This window comes from Charadrius vociferus, unplaced genomic scaffold, assembly GCF_000708025.1.
Source record: "Charadrius vociferus isolate BGI_N301 unplaced genomic scaffold, ASM70802v2 scaffold195, whole genome shotgun sequence".
NCBI classification, from domain to species: domain Eukaryota; kingdom Metazoa; phylum Chordata; class Aves; order Charadriiformes; family Charadriidae; genus Charadrius; species Charadrius vociferus.
The window spans coordinates 2,159,387-2,186,106 of record NW_009648539.1 but is presented as its reverse complement, the minus strand read 5'-3'; the positions used below and the strand labels follow the sequence as shown (position 1 = coordinate 2,186,106).

Here is a 26,720-nt window from a genome sequence, read left to right as displayed (position 1 = left end):
AGGGGTGGAGGGGGGGGATCCTGCTCCCGGGGCGGGACGTGGCCGAGCGGAGCCCGAGGGTTGCGGGGCTGAAGAGCCGCTTGTCACGGGAGAGGGTCCCGTCCCCGCTCCTCTGCCCCGGGGGCTTCGGCGGAGAGGGGTTTTTGAGGAGGGAAAAGGGGCTTCTGTGGGGCTGCTTGTGGATGGTTTATAGGCTGGGAATGAGAGGAAAATCTTGCTTGTTGTGGGTGTTCGCGGAGGGATAGGAAAAGCTTTGCGGGGGAAACTGGTTTAATGTTTTCTCAGAGCGCGTGGAAGTGCTTCGCCTTGTTTCCATAAGAAAAAAAGAATAATCTCGGAGTTTCCTTAGGTCCTGTCTTTCTATTTCCAGTGAGCTTTTATGGTATTACTGGTTGGAGGAAAGCTTAGACCCTCTTAAGTTTTCCTTTCAGTCACTGGCTCATTCCCAAGAACTGATGCAAACATATTACACACTGGCATTGCACTTCAGTTTACCTTTGAATGCCCTGGTTACAAAAGGTCATCCTAATCCTGTGACTGGTCTTTCTGTTGCCGTGTTAACTGAGCATTTTGCTCCCTCTCATTCAAAGTTTCAAAAAGCTTTCTGGAAACTGTGGGTGTGCGTTTGTGTGCGTGTGGCCATTCTGCCTCTGCACCCTTTCATGCGTCTCGCTGGGAAGAGCTGAATGTATTTTCGGCGTAATTTCTGCATTCATTAATCTGGCCGTGCATTCTGCCACGCTCATCTTAATTACCGTGTTTGAGCTGCTGTCACACAGCTGGAGCCCGGGGCAGGGAGCACACTCCCAAACAGAAACATTATCTTCATCTTCTCCAGCAGCTAATTAGGTTTCACAAGCATCCCTCTCCTTATGAGCAAACAAAAAGCGGGAGCGTATCCAAACAGGGGGCTTGAGGAAGGAGGCAAGAGGAAGGTGTCTTTCCTGGAAGATTTGTGTGCTCAGTGCCCAGCCGTCTCTGGGATCTTTACGCACCAGGAAGAGATAGAATGGGATCTGGTTTATTGTGGCCACATTCGAGGAAGGTATCTGCTGGGATGGGTTAGCAGCTCTGCTTTATAACCATAACGGGCAAACATGACAGATTGCTGCACACTGAAGTAAGTATGGGTGGGTATATATTACACTGTGAGAGTCTAAAGGCAGCAAAATCTCTCTTTTCTTCCCTAAATTCAGCATCTTCTCAGCCAGTAACTAAATCACTAGGACAGTTACTTAAGATGGTGTCTGTGTTGCTTGCAAGTGCAGTTAAGCACATGTGCTATGGGGACTTTTAAAATCCCAGCATCCATAACCTGATGCTGATTTAACTTTGGACATCCAAGCAGCACTTTCTTCACAGGGTGTGGGCTTTGGGTGTTTTATTTGTTTGTTTCTTTGTTTTTCTTTTTAGGAAGCAACAGGTTGAATTTCTTTCCAGGATTTTGCCTAAGGAACGGAGCAATTAGCTTTTCCGTGTCTCTACTCCTCTCCAAAATGACAGTACAGTTACATTTTAGAGGTTTTTCTGTAGCAGAATTAATATTTCTTAAACACTTGGGAATGTATAAGGGGAGAAGTCTGCGGTTTGTGAAGGAGCATCCCTAAGTGAGAAGGTTCCTTTACCTCCTTGTGGTCTCCAGGCACATGACCGTTTTGTTCACCTGTATCACAGAACAAACACTCGGGGTAAGAGCGGTACAAAGCACTGCCTCAAAACTCACAGCAGCACGTTCACACGCCACGAGGGTTACCTTTCACTCTTTGATATTTTTAAAACTGAGCGAGCAGAAAGGTTAACTTCCAGACAAAGCACACTGCTGGGAAGGGTCCGGTTCTGGGGGAAACCGCCTTGCTTCCCCGCTGGGAAGAAGTGGGAGTGAGAACTAAAGGCAGCATTGGCTTTTTCCAAAAAAGGGATGGCTGGTCTGAACTCTTTTTTTTTTTTTTTCTTTTTTTTTTTTCCCCTCCTCATGCTATACATGTGGCGGTGACAAGCTGCTCACGGACAACCCGCTCACTGGGGTAGTTTTCATCAGTCAAGCTAAGCTGCAAGCAGGGGGGAGATAGGCAGCCTGTGTCTGTGGCCATTCAACCAGCACAGAGCATCAGCTGAAAGCAGAGAGGGAAGGAAGTGAGGAGAGCGATGCCTGAACGCACGCTCCTGGCACAGGCTCCTTAGTGAGGACTAGAACATGAATTAGTATCAGATAGGGGCCTGTCACATTCCAAGCTATGTGGTTCCTGGATGACTCTGTTACCAAAACGTTAAGAAAGCTGGTTATTTTCCCACTTAGCAGGAGCTCGGAGGCCACTGTTTTGTTCACTTAGCTTCCAGTGTTCACTGCTCTTCTGGCTGTGTGTGTGTATGTGTGTGTGTGTTTGTGTTAGAGAACTTTCTCGGTAAGAGATTTTCGAAACAATAATGAGCAAGAGCACACACTGACTAGTTCCACACCCCCCTCCCACCCCAGTTTTGCATAGATTGTGTCACTGACTCCAAGGTGTGCTTGCCCTTTAGAAGACCGAGAGAAAGAATTGGGCTTACTGTGAACTGAAAATCAAATTTAAAGTCTTTTGACACCAGAAGTATTTTTGCTCGGGGGAGATTCCACAAACCGCGGTGGCTCCGCTTTGGATTTGCAACAGTGTAAACTAGAATTTAATTTCCTCCCTGTACCTGAGTTGCCAACATCTTCATTTCCCTCACTGTCCTTCAGACAATTTAGTTTTACCAGGGCAAAGCAGGAGGGCAGTCTGTGTGCAGAAGAGCCGGGTGGCCAGAGAAGGAATGGTGGGATGGGCTTTGCTGAGTCCCCGTGAGAGGGCTGGGAGGAGAGCGGCAGCGGGAGCCAACCCGGGATGCAATAAAACGGATCATATTATATATCTCTGCCTAACGTCAGGAATGGCTGAGCTAAGGCTGGGCAGCCAGCTCACTTTGAGCCCCCCGACCGTCCTTCCCTGCATACCCCAAATGAAAGCAGAAGCTGCGTGTTTTCCTGGCCACAGCTGCTCAGCAGCTTTATGTCTGCTCCTTAGTGAAATCGCTGCTCTTACCCTCTTGTAGCCCTGCCTGGCTAAACTGCTGTCTCACAAAACTGGTGCTCTAGTTGCTGCTTCGGGCAGGTATTTCAAGGGGAAAGAAAGCAGTAGGTACCAGATAATCCTCTCCTGGAGCTGGTTTTACCCCTATTTGGCAACCGAGAGACAGCTGCCACGCGAAAACCTGGTTGAGCATCCTCCTGTGGGCAAGCATGGCTTGTTTGCTCCCTGGAGCACCTTGTGCTCTTGTTTCATTGCGAGTAGGCAGCGGTTTTATCTCGTCTTTCATAGAATCATAGAATGGTTTGGGTTGGAAGGGACCTTTAAAGGTCATCTAGCCCAGCCCCCCTACAACGAGCAGGGACATCTTCAACTAGATCAGATTGCTCAGAGTCCCCTCCAACCTGACCTTGAATGTTGGCAGGGATGAGGCATCTACCTCCTCTCTGGGCAACCTGGTCCAGTGTTTCACCACCCTCATTGTAAAAAGTTTCCTGCTTATACCTAGTCTGAATCTACCCTCTTTTAGTTGAAAGCCATTACCCCTTGTCCTGTCGCTACAGGCCTGCATCCAGGGGATTTGGATTCAATCCCCTGAGTCTTGGCTCTCCAACTCTAACTTTGAAGTATCTTTGCTGCTGGGTCTTGGGCTACTGGGAAGAAAGAGGACCCCCCTCTCTGACCAGGTCCAAGTTAAGTAGGAAGCAGCAGTGAAGCTTGAGGAACAGGCTGTATCCCAGCTGTGATCAAAAAGCAGGTCCCAGTACGCACTGCCCTGCTCACTCGAAGGCACGGAGAAGAGCAAGTTCCTTGGTCCTCTTGAGTTGCTTTTTTGCAGCTACAAGCACAGACCTTGCCTTGGTCTTTGCATCCAGGCTCTGCACCCAGTGGCCTCAATAAGAAGTGAGTCCTCTAAGCGTGACGCAAGAACTAACTGTTTGTTTTTTTTTTTTTTCCTAAAGTTGTCTTTTCTGCTGTGTTTTTATGTTACAAGGGTATCCTGTAATTTTTACCCCCCAACCAGCACAAAAGAAATGAGGGATTAGCACAGAAGTATGCGAGCATCTTTCTTCTTTTCAATGGGAGGAACAAATTGGAGCTGACAGTTCCCTGGAACCAGCGCAATACATGAAGTAGTCACAATAATACATTTTATCTTCCAGCCCTTTTAAAGCATCAGAAGCTCTCCGGTCTCTGATGCCTCCAGTAAGCTGACCTTGGCTGGCAGAGCCAGCCACCTCATTACTGCTGTCCCAGTGCTCACAGCCGCCCTCTCTCCCAGCCCTCACACAGCCCGATTAGCTACGGCAGCGAGAGCTTCCCAGGTCAGGCAACCTGCTGGTAACCCTTCAGTGCCACCACATCTCTTTCAAATAATCCCTTCTGTAAGAAACCATTTAAAAAAAAAAAAATTAAAAAAAAACATTTAGCTGCAACACCCAGAGGTTTGTCAGACTTGATTTTTTCCTGAAGACATCCCCAACAGGAAAACTTCAAGCCATCCATCAACTCCAAATAGCAACTGCAGCAGAGAAAAATCTATCTAGTTGTCATTGAGGTTCTGGATTTAGCTTGTGCCTTCATGTCTACAAAAGACCAGGCTAGACTGACCCTATTTATTACTATTTAAACCTTTCTATTTGAGCTGACCGAAGGAAGGAACTCATTTACAGCAAAATCTGTTGGAGACAGACAGGCAAATAAGCACCTGCAAATAGCTGCGGGAGGTTCGTGTTTCAACAGACAGGGCAAGGTTGAGCACCTCAGCTTCCTTTCTCTTTCCCCGAATTACCATCTCACTGTCTGAGCTTGATTTGTCCCTCAATGTCTTTCTCCTTTGTCGAATTTATCTTACATCTGCTGGAAGACTGAGACAAAACAGAAGGAAAAAAAACCCCACGGTTTGTAGTGAATGCACCCCTGGAAGATGCCTCAGAAGTTTGGGGGAGCGGGGCTTGCGCTCCGGGCTGAGATGGTGGCAGTGGTCCATGGTACTGCCTCAGGCAGGCAGGTGGGACGGTCAATGTAGCTCCGTGTTCAAAGCCCGATGGCCATTTTCTAATCGTATAACATGAAGGAAAGGGCCTTTTCCATTATTAAGCAACTTGACTTTAATTTAAAAAATGTTTGGTTTTAAAACTTTAATTGTGGAACAGAAGTAGGGACGTATGTTACAGCTTTGTGCAGTAACATCCCTGAGAGTAGTCTTTGGCCAGGGAGCCTCCCTGGGTGTGGAAACACCTTTTTCTCCGCTCATCCCTGTGAGCATCTCTGGGTTGTGGCAACAACAGCTATCCTTGTGCACTTTCCCAACCATACAGGCACGTCTGTGGGTGATGATGCTGTTGAAAAAATGCCACTGCTCAATTAAGTGTATAATGTGTCAAGTCCTGCATGACTGACTGTCCTTTCCTTGTCTCGTTCGGTACATCCAAAATACCACCTTTGTTAGTTCAAAGAAGGACTTGGGGATTTGCACAGGGACGATTGTGGGATAGGAAGCAATTTGCTGTGAGGTGATTTTTGAACCATGAGGCATTTTCCTGAATTCAGTGTAACACCCACAGGCCACATCTACTTAGATATACACAAAATCTTATTAATAAGGATAGACACCCGCTAAAGTAAACAGGGATGAATGTTTAGTTTATTAGATGTTCAGGTTAATAAAACCACGGGCTGGAAATGCTCACAAAGTCATCTGTGCTACACAAACCCAAACCAAAGCCATATTAAAAATGCTAAGACTTCAGCTGAGGCCAGAATAATCAGCTTAAAATGTCGCCTGCATATACCAAGGTTTTGGTTTCTTTAAAATTAGAGGGAGATGTTGCCGTCATCTCCCCAGACGGCAGCTGGACCACAAAGCCTTGTTTCCACACGCGCAGGTGCTGGACTGGAAGTGCTTGTAATATATTTGATTTCCATGTCGTACGCTGAGCGCAGAAGCTCCCTGAAGGTCAGACGGCTTTTCATCTGCAGTTATCCAAACAAGGGGTTGCTTTTTCCCCATTCTTCCCTGGCTCTACGCTTAGAAAGAAAATAATCCTCCTTCTTCCCGGTAGAGAAGGCGGCACCGGTGGATCCAGTGTAACAGCTGCTAGGTGAGCACAAGCCGAATGCTGTGTGCATGATTTCTCCAGCCAGTGTGTTTCCTGTGGGCATGACGTTCTGCCACCAGGTGAGGAAGGCAATTGCTTCCCTTGGCAAAAGGACAAAATAGTTTTCCATCATCATGTAAAACCATTATGTCCTCCTTTGCGTACACCCGGAAAGACAGTCCATTATTATTATTATGTGAATTGGAAAACGCAGAAACCTCAACAGAGAAGGACAGGAGAAAAGAGTGGGAGGGCAGTGGAGGACAAACTGTTGGGGTCATCCCTATAAGTTGTTCATTAGCCTGCGATGGCCCCGGTGGGTTTTTCTTTTAAATGGCAGACTGTGGAAAAGCAGGGCTGTGCTGAGATGCGTGCAGCCTTAATTTGTGCAATGAAAAGTTACGCAAGATAATTACCTTATAGTTCAGCAACAATAAACGCTGTCAGATCTGTTTAATCCATGCCCGGTTTATCCTTAATGTCTCTGTAGCTAAAAGACTCAAATGGTAACTAATCCTATAGCATGGCTGGAGCATATGACGTTTTAAACTCAAGATTTCTTTTTTAATGTTCATTACAGATTAAATTTACCAATTTAACCTGACTAGATCTACTTACCATATATTGAAGGGTTTCATCAGGTTTGCACTGGCTGTGTCTGTGACAGTAAACTGCAGGCATTTGGGATTGTTCTCAGGCACTAATGGCAACAGGCACAGACCAGCGTATACCTGTGGCATTAAACTCCACTGTCCTCCAAAAAAGGGAAGCACATGAAGACTGCTTTGGGAATGGTCCTTGGCCCATGCCACTTCCCAAACCATACCCAGTAGTTGTGTGGGAGAGTGCTAATTGGCCCGAGCCCAATCTGTGCCAGCAATTGCTCAAACAGCGTAACCTCCTTTGCCCCAAGAAGCAGAAAGCCCTTGCAGATTCAAGAGGGAGCAGCTTGTCTATACTGAGAAACTTAGAATCATAGAATAGTTTGGATTGGAAGGCACCTTTAAAGGTCATCTAGTCCAACCTCCCTGCAATGAGCAGGGACATCTTCGACTAGATCGGGTAGCTCAGACCCCCGTCCAACCTGACCTTGAATGTTGGCAGGGATGGGGCATCTACCACTTCTCTGGGCAACCTGGTCCAGTGTCTCACCACCCTCATGGTAAAAAATGTCTTTCTTATATTTAGTCCAAATCTACGCTCTTTCAGTTTAAAACCATTACCACTTGTCCTATTGCAACAGGCTCTGCTAAAAAGTTTGTCCCCATCTTTCCTGTAGGCCCTCTTTAAGTACTGGAAGGCCACAATAAGGTCTCTCCAGAGCCTTCTCGTCTCCAGGCTGAACAACTCCAACTCTCTCAGCCTGTCCTCATAGGAGAGGTCCTCCAGTTCTCTGATCATTTTTGTGGCCCCTCTCTGGACCTGCTCCAACACATCTGTGTCCTCCTGTGCTGAGGGCTCCAGATCTGGACACAATACTCCAGGTGGGGTCTCACCAGAGTGGAGTAGAGAGGCAGAATCACCTCCCTTGACCTGCTGGCCACACTACTTCTGATGCAGCCCAGAGATACGGTTGGCTTTCTGTGCTGCTAGGGTACATTGCTGGCTCAACTTGATAGCTACTGAAATGAAATGTATTTCAGAAAGCGGTGGCAAGGAGAGAAGTTATCCATGAAATTCTAGGTATTTTTTCAAGCGGTTTCTGTAAACACTTGTGTATCTATAAAGCTGTCCTGCTTTTTTGTGCTGGTGGGCTGAAACTGCTCGGTGTAAGACAGCAGTGTGGGGCAGGGAGCTGCGATGCCTGTGCCTTCTGGTAGCTGCACACAGCAGCAATCACCTGCCTGATTTTGCTCAGCTGCCCCGTTGGTTGTCGGATCTCTTCTCTGGTACCAGGGTCATTAATACAAGCTTTTCCGAGAGGGGCTCTCTACCTAGCACAGACTCCCCTCGGCCCTTTGTCCGGCATCAAATCTCTTTCAGCTGCTTTGTACAGGTCGTTTAACGATCCTGGCTGGAGAAGATGGTGGTGGTTTGGGGGAAGTTTAGGCTGTTTGGTGGTACTAGATATGCACTGTGGTCTCCTATACCTTTGAGAGTTTTTAAAGATTAAAATGCTTTAGCCAGAAGAATCATAACCTCTGCTATAAATTTAAAGAAAACTTCTAAAAGTCATATATGTAAGATCTTCTCTAGGACAAGATTCAAGTTTTGAAGTTAAATGAACTGAAGCCAAGAGACGGGTTAGATCAGAGCACACAGCCTCTCTTGGTTGTGCATGGACAGTGTTCAACTACTTGATGTACTAGAAGAGAGCTTCAGACACATGCTGTAGCCAAATATAAATGAAGTAACACAGGACTTTTATGGCAATGCTCTTGAAATGGCCACACTTGTGAGGTGTAGAAAAGATTAAATAAATCCATTGCTGCAATGCTCGTATCTGGGACAAGAACATCCAGCCTGAAAGATCTTCTGTCCTAAAACATGTAGCGATGTGTCTTCAATAATATTTTAGTGAGCGATGTGCCATTAGGACACCCCTTGAAATAGAACAATCATATAAACATCCAAGTCGTTTTAAGTCATCCTAATCCTGCGTATTTAAAGAGGAGCAGCAAAGCGTTCGTATCTCATTAGCGACTGAAAGGATTTGACAACAATGATGTTTTACTTTCCTTTCACGGATGAAAAGCCTATCCTATTTGTTTAATTTAGCTCACTCTTGCTTATATTAGAGCATACCTGGAGTGGATACCGAGTACAGCTACGGCTTGTCTGTCTTGTCTGAAGCAAAACAAATAATCTCAAGAGCAGCCCACTGGTTACCTAAACCATCCCACGTGTATTTGCTTGATGCAGTTACTTCCCTGCAGATGCAAAAAGGCAGTAGCCCCGGCTTGCTGTCCTTGCCCATGCTGCCGCCGTCTGCACTAAGGGAGTGTTGTAACCAGCAGAAATACTGGTGCAAAGTACTAAAAGAACACAGCACTCTTAAGGATGATTTTGTATTAAACACTGCTGGGTCATTGCTTCTGTGTCCTGTCAGTGAGAAGGTTTTTATGTTCATTGCTTACAGAGTCTGAGAAGGTGGAGCCACTCTACTGTGTACACTTGACACACAAATTTAGGTCACTGCTCAGAGTCATCATGGATTTTGCCAAAAGACTCCCACTGGAGTTGTATCTATTGACATCAGGGCTGGCTTACCCCACTTCTTCTCACGTCTTGCTCATGGGCTTCTCCAAATGTTCCAGATGGTCAGTAAGGGACAAAGGAAACCACCAGCACCACTCATGGTTTCTGAGACCTCCCTTACTGCTAATGCTTCCAACAGTGCAGAATAGGTGGTTTGCTTTTTGTGAACTGAGCAGAGAAATTGAAATTCCACCCAATGCATGTGTTCAACGGGGCAGTATTCAGTGGCATATGCTGAAAGAGGTAGAGAAGTAGCCAGGCTGCTGCTCGACAGGGTGATTCCCACAGCCCGCCTTGCATCCTGCTAGTCTTACTACTTCTCACAAGGTCGCTCCATGTAGTTTATCTCTTAATGTAGGGCTAGACAACAGAGCAGCACAAAGCCTTCCATCTTTACTACTAGGTAGCGCTGCCAAAACAGCAGCATGATCCATTACATGCGCAGGTCACTTGCACTGAACCACTGTTACAGGTTTGGTGCTGCCAGGTGGGTTTAAAGCATGAGAAGGTCGTTCTCAGTTGATTTTCAGAAATGCTTTGTCTTTAGATTATTTGCCGGCCCTTGGATGGCAGGGGGGCTTTGTTTTTAATTAAATCTTTAATTGACATAAAGAATAATCAATGATGAGTAGAATTGGACTTGACTTCTAATCAAAGACAATTCTGCATACCGGCTTGGGTTTGAAATGAATGAACGTCAAATCCAATTAGGCGGCTGGATTCAGCCACACTCATACATACTGTTACAGACCAAATTTTGCTTATCTACACAAATGCCAGCTGAATATGATGGCTCCGTGTTCCTAGTGCTGCTGTAAGGGAACGGCATTAGGGAAGGTACCGCCTGGGGTTCGTGTGCACACTCACTCCAGCTGCCAGCGCCGAACAAATGTTGGAGCTGCAAAAAATGAGGTCAGCTACCATGAACCCATCTGTCGTGCGCGGGAGCCGTTTAGGATCAAATTTGTTTTCCTTGGGTTTATTACAGTGAAATAATTCATTTACATTTCCCTCTCCTTATGTTTTCGGCACATGCTGTACCAAGGGTAAGGAGCGGTGCCGTCGGTGTTTCTCTGAGGGGGGGTTAAGCAGAAGACAGGGCAGTGTGTGACTCCCTAGTACATGTACCAATAGCTCTAGTGAAAAACTAGCTACAAAAAGGGCCAGAAGAAAGCTAACCGTGGCACAAGACAGAAAGGGTGCTGCTTTGCCTTAGCTACCATCAGTCAGTATTTCTGTGCTAGTGAGGTGATGAGAGTTAGAGCCAAAGGCACGTTTTACAGTAAAAATAAAAGATGAAGTTAAAAGTCCCCACCTTGACTTTGGCACCTAGGCTGGTGTGAAAGACGACCAGTGCTTACCGAACTGATGGAGCTATATTGCTGTGGGAGCATCAAGTATCAAGTCCTATACATTTACAGCCACAGATTCCTTACCATTTTGCTATTGACCTGGATTGTTAGCTTTCTTCTTATTACTATTCTTATTGCTTTTTGGTTTATGTACTTCATCCAATTTGGGTAGGAGGAGCAGAACCAACAGCATGAGCTATTCCAGATGGTAGACAACTTGTGTTTCTGCTCAGGGTGTCTAGTGATGAGCTAGCAAATACTGTAGTAGTTGAGTTGAAAATGTCCTTACATACCACATAAAAAATGTTCTTACGGAAATGAGACCGTAAAGTACAAGTCTTGCTATTAGTATCAAGTCTTGGGAAAAATATTATTTGAAACAAAAGCTAAAATTTGATACCGAAGTGCGGAAGGCTAATGTTTTAGCTTATTAGGAACAGGTAGCATTGGCTTGTACTCGCTCGCAGGGATTTTGGCATGACAAAGTAAAGCTCCCAGCTATGGGCTTAAGTAGAGCTATAAAAGATGCATGAGTTACATAAACACTTCTTTGTGCATTGTGAAAAATGAATCCACCCAAGCTGAAGGTACTGAAATACAACTAATAAAAGAAAGAATCACTGCAGGCGTCACTAACACAGATAAAGCTGTCAGTGAAAAGGGAGCACAAGCCTTCCGAGAGATCCCGATGGGTAGTTCACAGCACGAGAGGTGAGGCTTGGATGTCCATGGTGGGGGAAGAGGAGACCCACCTCAGGCTGCCAGTGAGGGCAGGACGAGCTGTGGGGGGTTAAACTAAGATTATTTTTGCTGCAAGAGCTGGAGCAGAAGTTTGCCTTCTTGTGCTGAGGCGGGAATATGTGGCTACCAACAGCTTTGATGCCTACCCAAGCATGACCCGGCTGCTCCCACATCTCCCATTTGAAGGAGAGGCAGTCATCTCGGCTATAACTCTGTCTGTGGCAACACTGCTCTCCGCAGCCATGGTGGTAAGCCCATGTGGCTCTTTTTCTGTACGCTAAAATTAACGTTTGAAGCTCACAGATCTGCTGGCCTTTCACCGGCTGATGTAGGCTTGGGAAGTGTGCTTGTCAGTGTAGCCATATGCTGCTATTTAGGAATATCTCACAGCGTTGGACTTTGATGGAAAAAATGCACATGATTTTGTTCTGGCAACCAAGAATAGTTCTTCAGATGGAGCTCACATGTCTGTACAACTCTGACAAATGCTACCCGGCACAAGGAAATAGCAACCCAGTCACTGGGAGCATAAAATGTGCCATGAAAGTCTTAATTCATGTAATCCAGTCACCAGTAGAGGACACCTTTCTACGGGTGCTTCCAGGAGATACCATCCCACGGAAATGTTCCTGGTACATTCAGTCATTATGAGCTTGTGCACTAATACCTAAGAGTTTTTGTCCTCAAAGTGTAAAAGCTCATATGAAAGAATTAAATTTCCTGAAAGAATTAAGTGCTCCTGAGTGCTCTTACCCATATATTATTGTCAAAATTTTATATTAAAAAAACATCCACAAGAATGTCTGCATTATCATCCAAGATGCATACCTCTGTGCCTTCTAGGAGTCTAGGGAACATGGAGACCGTAAATTCCAGGTGGTTATTTGGGCTACTGGCCATGCTGGCCTCGTGTTGCCAGAGTGATTCAATTAAGTCAGATGGAAGAAGTTGGAAAATGAATATTAAAAATGACTACACTTTAGGCAACAAAAGCAAGTAACACCAGCTGAAGGCGTACTGAATGAGCTTACCATTGAACTGAGCCTGAGTAAGTTTCAAATTGAATTGTGCTCTTTGGGTTTATGAGTGCAGAGCAGAAAGAATTGGCTGGCTGGGAGGAGGACGTGACTTCTAGGGTACAATTAGTTTCTTCCTATATTGGATTTATTCTTTTGAAGGTGCATGCTTTTAAATGGGATCTTATTGCAATTAGAAGTTTTTTACCTTTGTAAGCTGGCCAGCTAGTCTGATAAGCAGAACATAGACCTTGACATAGATGAGAGAGGAACATATTCACTTCTTTCATTATTCAAGAAGATACCGGTTCATTTGTTGGACATCCCCCAGGTTTGCAGGTAGGAAATGTTCCTAGCACGCAAAACAGTCAGTTGACTTCTGTGGCAATCCACTCTCATCAGTTTAGTGGGCCACCATGTCTTACCTTAACCTAAATAATTATCGCCAAGTTTTAACAGCCTGCAGACCACAGCTCAGCAAAGGCAACAACATACAAACCATCTCAAACCATCTCACCGTAGGGATTGCAGCTCTGTAGATGGAGAATGGGCCTTGAAACGTGTCACACACGTAAAAAAATAAGATAGAAACAAAGGATTATCAAGGATCTCTTCAGTCATTGAGTCCTACCCCCCATTCCCATTTAATCAAGGATTATACATAATCCCAAAGTATCCTCGAAGCCTCTATTCCATGAACCCTCAGCTGCAGAGGGCTCTGTAACACCCCGCAGCAAACCCTAGACCCGAGGCCATAACTGTAGCTGCTACAAGGAGAGAACAGGAGGAATCACTGGTATATTTATTGCAGCTTTACATGGTTGCTAGCACACACGTAGCAAAACCAACTTCCCCTCGTCATGTGGTGAACAAAAAATATCACCTCCAGATCGATCATGGGGAAAAAAAAAAAAACAAAAAGGGACTGTGCAAAAGTCAGACTAGATTTAGCAAATGTGTTTCTGACTGAATTTCCCCTCTCTCAGCTTAGATTGAAGTCCACACAGTTTATCAAATCTTTCAGCACTATGGGAGATGGAGGTCCATGCTGCGGGTGATGAAGAGAGGGCAGCCCTGTGAAAGTGATGGGCTTGATGGTCCCTTCCCTTCTCATTAGCTCAGGCTCAGCTGTTTTCCTGTTTCCAGACTGAAAGGAGAGCTGGGAGAAGGGACTTTTATTTCCCTGGGGACAGAGACATCATCAATTATCTGCCATCCCCTGCTGCAAGCTGACAGTGAATAGGGCAGAGAAAGAGTGCTGATGGGGTTTCACCTTATCCTTCGACTCTGCTGTTGGGCTCATCATTCATCTGCTGTGCACTTAGCATGGGCAATACTAATTATATTAATTATGCTCCTACACAGCACATGCTTCTTCTAGCAGTAAGCAGACTGGTGACTTTTTAAAAGGAAACATCACTAGTTCATTAGCTATATAGATTTAAAAATGTAAGCATACTCATTGCATCCACTCCTGAGGTGGATCTCTCAAATCTTAAAAGCATTTAATATCATTTTAGATGTGTAATATGCTTTATATTGAGAGCAAAATGCATACTGTATCTAGAAGACAGTAGGATTATATCATGTAACTACTAAATGCAGACTTTGAAAGTTCGTCACTTCATTGGAGTAGCACCAAAATCCCCTTGGTAGTGTTCATCTGTAGGGATACTGGTCAGGTCAACAAGAGACCTGAGTAAGTCCTTGTGGGCTGAGCCTTATTGAAATTGTACTAGTGACTACATCTATGCGTATTATCAGAATCCCACTCTATTATTAAATTCAGAGGTAAGTTTATTTAGTTGATAGCACAGAGGCCTGTGACTGGTTTAAAAGGTAGGAAAATAAATGCCGCTCTACAACATATATTACAACAGTGTGACAAATACTCATTGTTCAAAGTGTATTTGCTAGATGTAGGTATCATAAGTAATCCATCAACGTGATGCCTGTACACAGTCGCTGTCTGTGTGAATCTTGGGCTAACGGGCTACTGCAGCTAGGCGGGGTCGGTGAGATTTTGTGAGGTCAGCTGGAAATATCTGAGATGTCAGCAATATAAGTTTAGCTCTTAAGAACAGAATGTGTTTGTACAATAGAACCAACCTCTAACCTGAAAAACCAAAAAGTGACTGAACTGGGAGATATCATCAGTTCTGACTCTGTTACCTCCTTTTATCACAGTTTTCTTCTGTACAGAAATTAAACATCCATTAATCACCAAGATTATATATAATATATATAGAGAGCACAGGCCTATCTGGGCTCTGAGTTCTGACCATTTTATGCAAAAGCGAAGCAGAAGTAGCTCCAGGCAGGTCTTCAATTTGCATTTCAATTGCATTTCTTCCACACTTCCTTCTGGTATCTTGAGGAAAGTCTTAGCTACTAAAGCATTGCAAAGCCAAAGCTCGAGCAAAATAAATAAAATAAGTAAATAAATTCCTTTTCCAAAAATATTATTTTTTTAAGTTTCCCCAAAGCAAAAGAAAACCTAAACACTTCCAGTAGGTGTGTGCATGATCACATATGGACACAAAGATTTTGTTCGGAGCAAAACCCATTCATCTTTCATCCACATTAATACAGAAGATATTCATAGAGTGGAAGGTGCTAGTGTTTTGGCAGGAGTTTTGAATCTAAAGTAATTACATTTTTATAGCCAATGTGGTCATGACTAGGCCCCAACTTCAAGTTCGGTTTTATTCCCCTTATTTTCTGAGGAACAGCTCGTGTTTATGCAGTTAAATCTCCTCTGACTGCCGGTGTTGTTTAGCTTCTACCCTCACCGGTCTCCAGATGCTGTCCTGGGGGGGTGTTAATCATCCTGTCAAACAGGGTGAGTGCTGAACACTTGCAAGGGATTTTCTGCTCCTTGGCACTCTGGACCCAACTTCTAATGTGAATCCTTGTATGCAAACGGGAGCATACAGCACGCAGTTTAACTGTCTTCAGGTTATTTGCAAAACCAAAGGGAATTTGCTGCACGGTCCCCCCAGAGTACTGCAGTCGAGGGGTTTCTGCTTTGTCTCGCGGGAGCTGGTCCCCGGCAGGGTTTGAACTGTTGGACATCAGCTGGCACGGGTAGACATGGTACCGTCTGCAGGGATGCGAGATTTGACCCTGGAAGCTGCAAAGTAGCTTCTGCTGAGCGCTGGGTATCGGGAAGCCTGAGCAGAGCTCAGCCCTGCAGAGGTGTGCTGAGAGCCTTAAGGAGCTAGGGATGAGTGTAGGGCCGAATTTGGGCTCTCATTGACTGAATGCTCAAGTACCTCCAGCTGTGGCTGGAGCATGTTTATCCCTGTGCAAGTTAGCCAAAGCCTGTCCTCGCTGCGGTTTCTCCCAGGACTGCGAGGAGCGGCTGCTCCCCAGCCCCTCCTGCTCCCACCCTCATCCTTTCCTCCATCTCTCTTGGCCACGGGTTTCTGCCCAGTGTGGGGGCTCACGGTACTGGTCTGCCTGAGAGAAACTTCTTTATCCCACAGATTTATCCTGGCTGTAGATAAGCTGGCACGGCTCTGAGCTGGACATGCTGCGTCTTGTCTCAGCCAGGGACGTGAATGGCGGAGCACTGTTGTCTGCTGGCCACAGTAGAGGAGAAAACCGGTCTTAATGGCATCCCAGCTGGTATCTCTGGGGGCTGTCCAGTCACAGGGGGCAGCTCTTGCTTCTGAGATGGAAAGATTTACACTGTTTTGGTTGTGCAATAGAGAAAACTTCATGTTACCAGTAGCGCCAGCAGTGCTGGGACTGGGAGAGATATTTCTGGTGGAGCTCTTGCAGAAATATTCCTGACAAAGCATCTCCTCAGGCAACGCAGTCCTCTCCACGGAGAAGCAGTAGCTCACCACGACGCCTAATGTCACCTCAATGAGTGTTTGCCCAGCTTGGTGCTACAAATTAAACAGAACTGGACAGCACACAACATTTCCCCATGTATTTGCTTTCTGCAGTGAGTGTTTGCCATGCCGGCATCGTGTGGCTCTGGTGCTTATCTTTAATAAATACGTTTGGTTGCGAAGGCTTACGTCGCAAACCTGTAGCCTTCACAAGTGGCTGGTTTTTTGGGCGCTCGTGATCTTTCCTCGTCTGTGGGGATGAGAGGGTGGTTCAGACTCCCTGTCACCCCCTCGGCCCCGAGGTTGTGGTTTCACAGAGCATCAGCTCCATCGCCTGCGGGCAGCTCCTGCCCCTGCCACGCCATCCTGCCTCCGCACCAAGCTCACCCCTCAGCCCAGCTGTTAGAGTGAAATGAACTGGGGGCATGGGGCATGCCAGGTCTAGATTTTTAAAAATAAATGGGGGAAAAAAAATCTCTTTTTCATTTTTTTTGTCAGGTTATTTTTAAGCCGGCCTAATTTCTCAATCCGTTGCACAGTGCAAGGGCGTTAGCAGCACTGCTGGCACCCCGGGAAGGAAGGAGGCAGTGAGAGGATGGGTCCTGCAGGATGGAGGAGCCGGTCCCTGGCAGCATCTGAGGACCAGTGCCCTCTTCTCCAGCATCCCTCTTCCCCTCCCGCCCCCTGCCCTCCCGTGTGGCCTCAGCTGGCTGTGAAGCTCCTCAGACAGCTCGGTGGGGCCATTTTACCTTGCCAGAGCAGCACAAAACCAAGGCAGCAGAAAAATCTGCTTCATTGTCTGCCAAGGGCAGCAAGCGCCGGGGTCGAGACAAGGAAAACAGAGGATCAAGGAGGAGAGGAAAAGGAAGGCATCCCCCCTCACCCCTCGTGGCAGCAGCAAGCTGGTGGAGCTGCTGTGAACCGCTGCACTGGTTTGCTATTTCCTTATGGGTGGATTGAAATCACCTTAGTTTGGTGCAGATGGTGAGCTGGGTGTTGAAAATGAACACGCACACAGAGCAGGGGCTCCCTTTCAGGGTGCTGAACGTCCCCCCCACCCTGGACACATGAAATGCAGAGCGTATGGAGCCTGGAGCTTGTTGTGGTAGGGAGCATCCCTCTCTCATCACGACATGCCCATGCTGTGGCTGTGCGTACATCCACCGCATCTTCCTTCTCAGCAGCCAGACGGGAGCAGCCACGGGGAAAGCAAGCAAAGCTCAAAGGGGAGCTGCAGGACTTGATTCATGCTGAATGAACCCTCTTCTTTTTATTTTAATATATGTAATAACACTTTGTGGTGATGGTGAGTGCCCCTCAAGAGCTCTGCACACTCCCAAAATAATCTCTGGGACACCTCGATGTAGCAGATGGGGACAGCAGGGCTGGGGGAGAAGCATGCCAGGCACGGCAGAAATTGGGGATGGCGTTGGGATTAGCACAATGAAGCATCTGGTTTCTAGTCCCCCATCCAGACCCTCTTTGTGTCTGGATGTCTATTTTCAGTAGACAGTGAGACGTAAGTCAGAAGTGAAAACAGGACCATTTTATTTTTGAGGTGGGACAATTTGGCAATGCAAACAGATTTGTACCCTGGCTCACAGCCCCTCGTGGGGTTCAGTTACCCCTTACCATGCCTGATGGACACCAGGCAGTCCCTGCCTCACTGCCTGCATCTTACCCGCCATCGTCACTGACCTGCTTTCCGTTCTTTTTCAGGAATATCTTCCAGGCTCCCTGAAATCATGTCAATAGGATCACATTCATTCTCTCCAGGAGGTCCTAATGGGATTATTAGAAGCCAGTCCTTCGCTGGCTTCAGCGGGCTTCAGGAGAGACGGTCCAGGCAAGTGCTGTGGTCTCTAAGGGGAGTTTCCAAATCAGGCCCTAAGGGAGGGTGAAGGTGGAAAAGAGGCGAAAGAGGACTGCCTTCTCTCTGATTGCAAAAGAAAATCTTCTAGGCTAAAATCTCTCTCTCTATTGTTTGTATAATTAAGCTGTTGCCCTCTGCCTTAGCTACCAAATGCCTGTTTGTCTCTCCTCCATTAATGCAGGGCTTCCTCGCATGTTTCAGAGCTGCGAGAGAATTTCAAAGAATCATTTTAATTTACTAACTTATGCAGTGATCTTTTCAACACGTGAAATGTGCAGGAACATGGTACATTTCTCACCACCCCCAATTTAAGACTGTTGATACCCAAAAGACAGTTTTCTCATTGCCACACTGCTATGAATTCGAAAGAACTCTGTTTCCTTTGCAGGGCTGCCTTCATGTCCTGCTGGAAACAGGGCAGAGCTTGGCTGCAGAGCTTTTCCTTGCACCACCCTTTAGCTAGTGCTTAGGGCTTTGAGTCAGTTACTTACCAAGTCAACCAGTCCCTGATGCCCTCAGAGGCTACTTTACAATTAATTCTAACTTGTGTAAAGTCTCCCAGTGCCAGACCACCGGTTAGCAATTGAGGAGAAATGGCAGGCAAAGGGTCACCTCCCATCATCAGCTCAAGTCAGTGATGGTTGTTAGATGCTGACAACCCCCAGCAGAGTCACCAAAGAGGCACCTATACGCAGCACAGCTATCCTCCCTTTGCCATACGGAGCTACCTACAGTCCATGCTCAAGACCAGTGTCATGATGCTGTCCTCCAGACACACTCCTGACTGAGCCCCAGTCTGCCTTAGGAGCCCCCAGGCTTTATGCCTGAGATTATCTGGGCTCCCCTTTGTCTTTAGCACCTGGATGTAGCTCAGCCCTTTTATGGCTGTGGCTGAGCAACGTGAGGCAGGACAGAGTAACGTCTGATGAGCCTCAGACTCAGCCCAGCGTTTCCAGACCAGCGCTCAAATCTCGGCCAGGCAACTGGCACATCAAAAGCTGACAGCACGTGTCCCACGCTGCTCAGACCTCTTAACCTGTAAACAAATGCAATCCTTTAACTAGCAGGCACAGAAGCAGGTTCGTTTCTGCTAGCAGAGATAATATCAGAAGATTTCTTCATGCTACATTCTTTTGAGATCATTATGATTTATAGGGGTTTCCTCCTCTTTAATGTTCATTTTGCAGGTGTAACTCCTTTATTGAAAATTCCTCTGCACTTAAGAAGCCCCAAGCGAAGGTGAAGAAAATGCATAATTTGGGCCATAAGAACAGCACCACGCCCAAAGAGCCCCAGCCTAAGAGGATGGAAGAGGTCTACCGAGCCTTGAAGAATGGCCTGGAGTAAGAGCCTTTATTCTGCTTGTTGATTGAAGCTTTCTGTGACATTTTAGAGCCTAGAGAAACATATCACAGGAACAGGGATACTTAATCATAGGAGAGGAAAATACACCTCTTCAGACCTGTAACAGTTAGGATGTGACATATTTGTATGGGAAGCAGGGCAGAATCCCATTTCCACTCCAATTGCTAGTAAAGCTCCCAAAAGCTAGGATTTCAACATTTTTTCCTCCCAATTTCCTAGAGTCCTATCAGAGGCTTGTATTGCCCTTAAGATAACATCCCAGATGATAACGGGGTTTTTACCAGCTGGATACAAGAGCAGCGATCGGAAGGCACTAACCCATAAACTAAGCAGCAGATTAGCTTACTTGAAACACTGAGCTCTTACACACAGCTAAGTAAGTGGCTCCTGTTTATTCCCCAAAAGGCAGCAGGGAGCTGCTTTTAGGATAGATCAACGTAAATGAGTTTCTGTCTGAAAACGGATCCAATGAGGAAAGCCATTTGTTGCGCAGCTTTTCTTTCAGGATGGTCGGCAGCCAGCGTGGTATGTGCTGCAGGGCTCACGCATCCCTTCTCTGGTTTGTGTTTACAGTGAGTATCTGGAAGTTCACCAGACAGAGCTGGATAAGTTGACTGCTCAGTTAAAAGACATGAAAAGAAACTCACGCCTGGTACGTGTCACGCTTTTTCATCATGTGGATGTGCAATAACCTCCTGGAGGTGCTGGAGCAGCCAGGGGGTGGGAGCGGGATGTAGGGAATTTGCATTGATGCTCTTCTTTCCTTCCAGACCTGGTCTTGTTTGTGATTTCTATTGACTGACAAATATTACTTTCTTGTGGTGCTGTTACGTTGCAAAATTAATCACAGTTTCATCTTCTCTGTTGCAGGGAGTCCTGTACGATTTAGATAAGGTACGTTACCCCTTTTGACACTGGTTTTGCAAGGAAGCATATATACCATATCCTATGTTATACGTAGCTGGCATGGGAAGCTTCTCTCAGACGGATCTACTAGTCAGGCCAACACCATCGAGGGAGAAGTTACCTGTTGATATGCTCTTGCAAAGGAAGAAGTCCCACTCCCCTCCTCTTACTGGAGGCTGTGGTATTGCCTGGCGCCTCCGCCAGCCAGCTGTGCTCATTAACCCATCATCAAACTTACCCCATCAGCCCTTCCCCGGGGTCTGTCGTGTTAAACTGGCTCTGGGACGGGCACAGGGAAGGAAGCAGACCCGTGCCAGGGAAAGTTAAGAGGGAGGTGGAGGAGTGAGACCTCCTATCTCTCCCAGCTGCCAGCCATTAAATCCATTGCCTCATCCAACTTCACCCTGCCGGCTCCAGGCGGGTGGGAGCCTGGTGGGGGCACGGCAGGGGTGGCTGTGGGAGTTGGGTCAAACCCCAGCTCATCCCTGCTCCTGCCAGTTCTGGGGAAGGAAAAATGGAAAATATTTTTCCCCGCAGGAAAATTTTGGGTGAAACAAAAGGAAAGCTTTCAAAAATGTTTCCTGAACAAGTCTAGGGGTTGGTTTTTTTTTCAGTCAAAATGTCAAAATGCAATGGTTTTGCTGTCAAAAACAGTTTGCTGAGGAAGGGAATGGATTTTGAAATGCAAAACCCATTCAATTTTGATTCAGGTTTTCAAAGTACTCGTAATATTATATTTTGTGCTAAAAAAGCTCTGATCCTTTTTTTTTTTTTTGGTAAGAATTCAAAAATCTAGGGAAATTCCATCAAAGAAAACCTCTTTTTTGTTCAAAAATACATTAGGTACAGAAGACAGTGAGCTCCATATTCAGCGGCAGATTCATACTAGTAAGGTGGGACTGCTGATTCCAAATTCACGGGCAACGAAACCCTGCATGTTTTAAGGAGTTTCTCAGCCTTATGGGGACTCGAAGACCTTAGCAGAACTAGCATGGCAATGTCTTACTGATTTATTTAAATGTGCCTCACCCTCTGCCTCTTTCTTTCCTTCAGCAAATCAAAGCGGTCGAAAGATACATGAGAAGGCTGGAGTTCCACATTAGCAAGGTAATGAGTGCTCCTATCATCTTTCTTCTGCATCTGCTCCTATGTTATTAGGAAAACAAACCCTTGGCCTCCTGCTACCCCTCCGCTCTGGGGAGGCTGCCTTGACGAAGCCTATCCCAGATTCGGTATTTTTACTGCGATGGGCTGGTGGTCGGAGCCAAAGAAAGAGTTCCCACATGGTTTGCAGCCCCCAAGGTCCGCCCGTGCCCCGTTGACACTCCCACCCGCTTTTAGGTACAGAGGGAACGTAGGATCGGATGCTTGCTGGGAAAAATCTATCTCACCGCGTGCTTATTGTTAAACTATAGGTAGAAAGAGAGTTGCATCTGAAAGTAATTTAATTCAGCAGTTGTCTCTACTGTACACAGCAGCTAGGTTGGATTTGTTCCTGAATTTCACTGCTAATGTTTTTGCTGCGTGGTTTGGGGCCCACATCCACTTGATTACATCGGTGAGAATAGTCAGTAGAGGTACTTGTGATTTATACTAATACATTTTAGAGCTGGACAAAATCCATGGCATGTATTCTCTTACTTATAAACATATCTGCTAGCGACTAGTTGCTTTTCTGAGCCTGACAAAAGAATGAATTATTTTTGATGGATGAAATGTCTTTTGAGAGTCATTTGAAAAGCGTTTGCACAGCTTGAAGTGCTCCAATTATGACAACCCATCCAAACCTTTTAATTTCAATCTTCTTTTACTCTTGGAGCTGAAAAAAAAAAAAATCATCAGGCGATAGACTGAAATTTTGTTCCCCAAACCGCCTTCTCTCTTGCTGGCAACATGAATGGCAAAATTAGTGCTTAAAGAACATTTCCATTCAAGTTCTTCCCACTCCAGCCTGCTCAGAGCTAATGGTTTCTGAGCTTATAATAGGACTTAAAAGCCCCAAACGCAAGAGGTAACACTGGTCAGTATTACTCAAGCTTGCCGAGTACATTAGTTCACTTTCCGTAACCCACAGCAACAGAGCTGTGCTGCGTTACAGCTTACAAGCTTGGGCAGGTAAAGAAACATCTTCGTTTCTAATGATAGAGAAGGTCTTTTTCAGCTGTACTGCATCAGGGCCGCAACGATGCCTTCTGCCATCTACCTGCCACCGCTCCATATGGGAAGGGAAGCGAGGAAAACGGGATGCGCAGCAGCATCCCGTTTAGGGGGGCAGATATGTGTGCTGTAGCGGTGCTCGCATGGGCAGTGGCAGGACATCAGCCCCGGGTTAACGCTGCACCCTGATGGCAGAAGTAAATACCAAGTGGCAGCTATTTATAGTGGCTTTCTTTAGCTTGCTGACTTGCAAGAGAAATAGGAGCGGATATGACTCCAAGAAGCTTTTTTTGTGACTTTGAAATGGCAAAATGCTACCTGTGCCTCCACTACCCTTGGCTGAACTCTCACTTTGTAAAGCAGTCCCTGTTTTAGTCAGGGATCCCTTAAGTGAGGGGCTTTGGCCACTGGGTATCCAAGCTAGCCTTGTAAAAGTCAACCTAAGGCTTTGAAGCTGTCAGGAAGAACAGTCCCGCTCCAAACAAATAAGCTCCAGCACTTTTTGTTAGAGGTTAAGCAGGCTTGGAAAATGGGATTTGGAACATGCCTGGATCGTCACATCAGGCTCGTCTCTAATGCAGCAACACAAAGTCGTAGACTGAGGAAGTCAAGGCGCTGGATGCTTTCATAGGGAGGAACTCTGCTGTGAAAATTCACTACTGAGCAACAAGCACCACAGGGCACAGGATGCTCGCTCGATGTCAGAAATAACAAAGGAAAAACCTTACTCTAGGTAAAAAACAAATACTGCCCTATCTTAGCAAGGACATTAAAAGCAGAAAGAAGAGACAGCTTTTTCTACTCTTTTCCTTCTTGTCACCCTGATAAAGTCAGGTTAGAAAACCTACATCTCCTCTATCTGGCAGATTAACTTTATAGAAATATATAATATATAGAGGGAAAAGGGAAACCAAAGCATGAGACGTGTAAATTCATTGCACTCTGAAGCTAGACCCAGGTGAGACTTTAAACAGTGTGTGTTTAACAGTGTTTAAACAGGTTTTGCCGAACTTCCAGGGTGAGTAGGTTTTGCAAAACTTCCAGACTGCTTACTAAATGTTGGGTGCCTAAGTCATGCCAGAGGACTTTAAGAAGATGACTAGGAAATTATATGAATGCCTGGGGGGGCTGAACTTCAAAATACTTTCTTAATTTGACATCAGCTGTTTCTAAGCCCTTTACTTGTGCTGATTTGGATTCTGACTCCAAGTTTCTGGAGGATGGGCAGTGAGAATTCAAAAAAAAAATCACTGCCTGCTTCCATTATTACCTATTAGTTAAATATTGCAACGGTCTCGATCCATGGCTGGCGTTAGCAATACGGCAGACATTGCTGGCCCTATTAAATGTGTCATTTAAGGCATCCAGTCCACTTTGGCAGTGTGGACATTGCAGTTGGCTTTGAAAGAGCTCTTCCACACCAATATATCTGAGAAGCTTGCTGCATGCCTGCCCTACCAGTACGATTGTACGTAGCCCAGAGGGGGGAAAAGGGAGTAGCACTGGTTAAAGGCATGCAGGGCAAGCAGGTGAATTGCTGGCAGCGTCTGGTGTTGCTGTAATAAGATTTTTACAGTGGAAGTTATTTTTATCTTGTATTTCTTTTTCGTAGACTGTAATGGTATCACAACTTCATTTGCTTACCCTTTCCAATGGATCTAACAGTTTGGCTGAGTTTCCTTGTAATGCAAATTACTTCATTGGTTGTTGGTTTTATTTTGTTGGGTTTTCTCAGGTTTTTTTCAATACACCCTCATTGTTCCCACTAGGTGGATGAGCTTTATGAAGCCTATTGTATCCAAAGACGTCTCTGTGATGGTGCCAGCAAAATGAAGCAAGCCTTTGCAATGTCTCCTGCCAGTAAAGCAGCTCGAGAGAGTTTAACCGAGATCAACAGGAGTTACAAGGAGTACACAGAGGTACACCCTCATCCGTTTAGTCTTTTGCTCTCGCATTGTTTGAAGTCCCTGGGAACTTTGCCACTGATTTCGGCGAGAATTTCACCCAGATAAAGAGTTAAAAGCAAAATCAGCAAAGAGGAATTATTGTTCATCTTCAGATGAATACTTGATGACTTACAGAGATGGATGACATGGGCCCAAAGAGTTCCTTGAAATAATAATACTTGTGCTCTATGAGAGCAGGGTTATACCCAGGAACTGCTGCACAAGAAAAAAACACAAATCTGCCCCAAATCTACATATATGCTAACTTTGTCCTTCCCACCCTGCAGATTTTGGGATGGCATGTTGGCTGGAACCTGTGTGTACGCAGACATCTGTTGCATCCTATCCTGTTTTTCTTGCTGTGATCAGCATCTATTTCATTAAACAGGCAGTTGACAAAGAAGGGTCTAATAGTGTCACAAACATCCACACACACCAGCTGTGACAGCCTTCCGAAATCTGAAGGAAGAACTGGAGAGGGTCTGGTACCCATCTCCCACAGTCTTTTTTTTTCTTAATGTAGACCCCATTTCTTGAGAGATTAAAAACCTGCTGGGAGCCACTCTGGTGTGGAGCTGCTGCTGGCACATGTGCTGGCCAGAGAGGACTGGGACAGTGACCAGGTCAAGGGCCTGGGCTTCAAGGGCCGCAACTGCCCTCTGCCAACAGGAGGATTAGAGTGCAACAAAAGAAGAGCACAGGGTTACATTCAGCTTCGTGGCGAGCAGGCATAGCTGCTGTTTTTAGGGCCAGACCTAGCTAAACAGCCAGACCTAGCTAAACAGCAAGGATGGCTGTGGCAGATTGACTTTATTGCAAAATATCTTTCAGCTGTCTAGCAGAAACTTCTTTTTCCAAATAGACCTTTAAAAAAAAAAAAAAAAAAGCAGAAAGGGTTTGTCTGACCTCACTATTCTCTTTTCCAACACAGAACATGTGTACCATAGAAGCAGAGCTGGAAAACCTATTGGGGGAGTTTTGCATCAAGATGAAAGGTAAATTGCCTTTTCACCTTCCCCTTCTTTCCCCCTGAACGGTAGCAGTCTCTGTGTGCATTAGTGAGGGCATTGAGACATGCTTTTGTGACATGTATTTATGGTAGCTATGTTTTTTCCTCACCGCACCCGTTGCTGAGCCTTCAAACTCCCGACTTAGACCTCTGCCCAGTGGAAAGGATCACAGAGCCGGAAACATCAAAGCTTACAGAGAGACTTTCTGAGATGCTGCTTTGTGTTTTCAAGGCTAATTGCCTCCCACAAACACCCCTCCTAACAGCCAAAGCAATTCAATTTTGAAGGCTGCTGTACCTTTTGTCTCTATTTCTATAATCCTTTAAGAAGATGACTGGGAAATTATGTAAATGCCCATGGAGCTGAAGTTCTAAATACTTTCTTAATTTGACATCAGCTGTTTCTAAGTCCCTTACTTTTGCTGATTCTCACTACCAGTATTTTTGAACAAATGCAAAAAAGCAAAGCCCTGGGAGTAGTTTACCATTTAAACACCTAGTTAACTCAGTGGTGGCATTCATCTTGCAGTTTTATTCCTTGTCTTTATGACAGGGGACTTTATGGGTTTGAATACAATAGAATCAGTTTTACCTGAAGCCTCTGTGAATCACTAGGTATTGTTAACGCTGTTATCACTTTAAGACTAAACATCTCGAAGAGAGGGATATCTTTTTTGGATCTTCAATCACTGGCATGAAAATAGTTGTATAAAACAAAATTAGCATCTAAATATTTGTGCACTCTTAATTCTTCACTTGAAATCTTGCCCAGTTAAAAAGACCCATGGTGTTGCTGGTGGAGTTTTTTAGAGTTCACAAATCTCATGCAGGCTTTTGCCTGGCCTTTCACGGCTGTAAGTTAGTTGTGTCCAGGGGCTGCAGTGCATGAGACATTATCTAGCTTAGAGCAAGTTAAAATAGTTACTCCAGGCTTCCATACTAGAGAAAACAAGTGCAGCAGCTCTTAGAGTTCTCCTAGCTCCGTCCCACAGCACCAAACGTCAGGTATTCAAGCCCCCGCTCTCAGGTACTGCAAAGGCAGTCAAAGATGCATAGATGTAAAGTTACACGGTAGACACAGTGAACCTGAGCTAGATATTTGTATACAAAACCCCCCAGCAGAACTGCAGCGTGGACACGCTGAAGGAAACACGAGGTCACGCGATGTAC

The 26,720-nt window shown here is 45.8% G+C and overlaps 1 protein-coding gene across 3 annotated transcripts in view; it reads left to right on the top strand.

Annotated features, from left to right (window-relative positions):
- Positions 1–26,720, top strand: part of FAM65B (family with sequence similarity 65, member B) — a 70,276-nt gene that overhangs the window by 16,846 nt on the left and 26,710 nt on the right. The window contains exons 2-8 of one of the 3 annotated variants that reach the window (XM_009885879.1): positions 18,014–18,140; positions 19,355–19,510; positions 20,106–20,184; positions 20,403–20,426; positions 21,492–21,545; positions 24,365–24,514; positions 25,473–25,536. In XM_009885879.1, the coding sequence (XP_009884181.1) occupies positions 18,014–18,140; positions 19,355–19,510; positions 20,106–20,184; positions 20,403–20,426; positions 21,492–21,545; positions 24,365–24,514; positions 25,473–25,536 (654 nt within the window). Of the gene's footprint in view, positions 1–18,013; positions 18,141–19,354; positions 19,511–20,105; positions 20,185–20,402; positions 20,427–21,491; positions 21,546–24,364; positions 24,515–25,472; positions 25,537–26,720 lie in introns of those variants that run through there. The other 2 variants (XM_009885877.1, XM_009885878.1) reach the window with 2 other exon arrangements.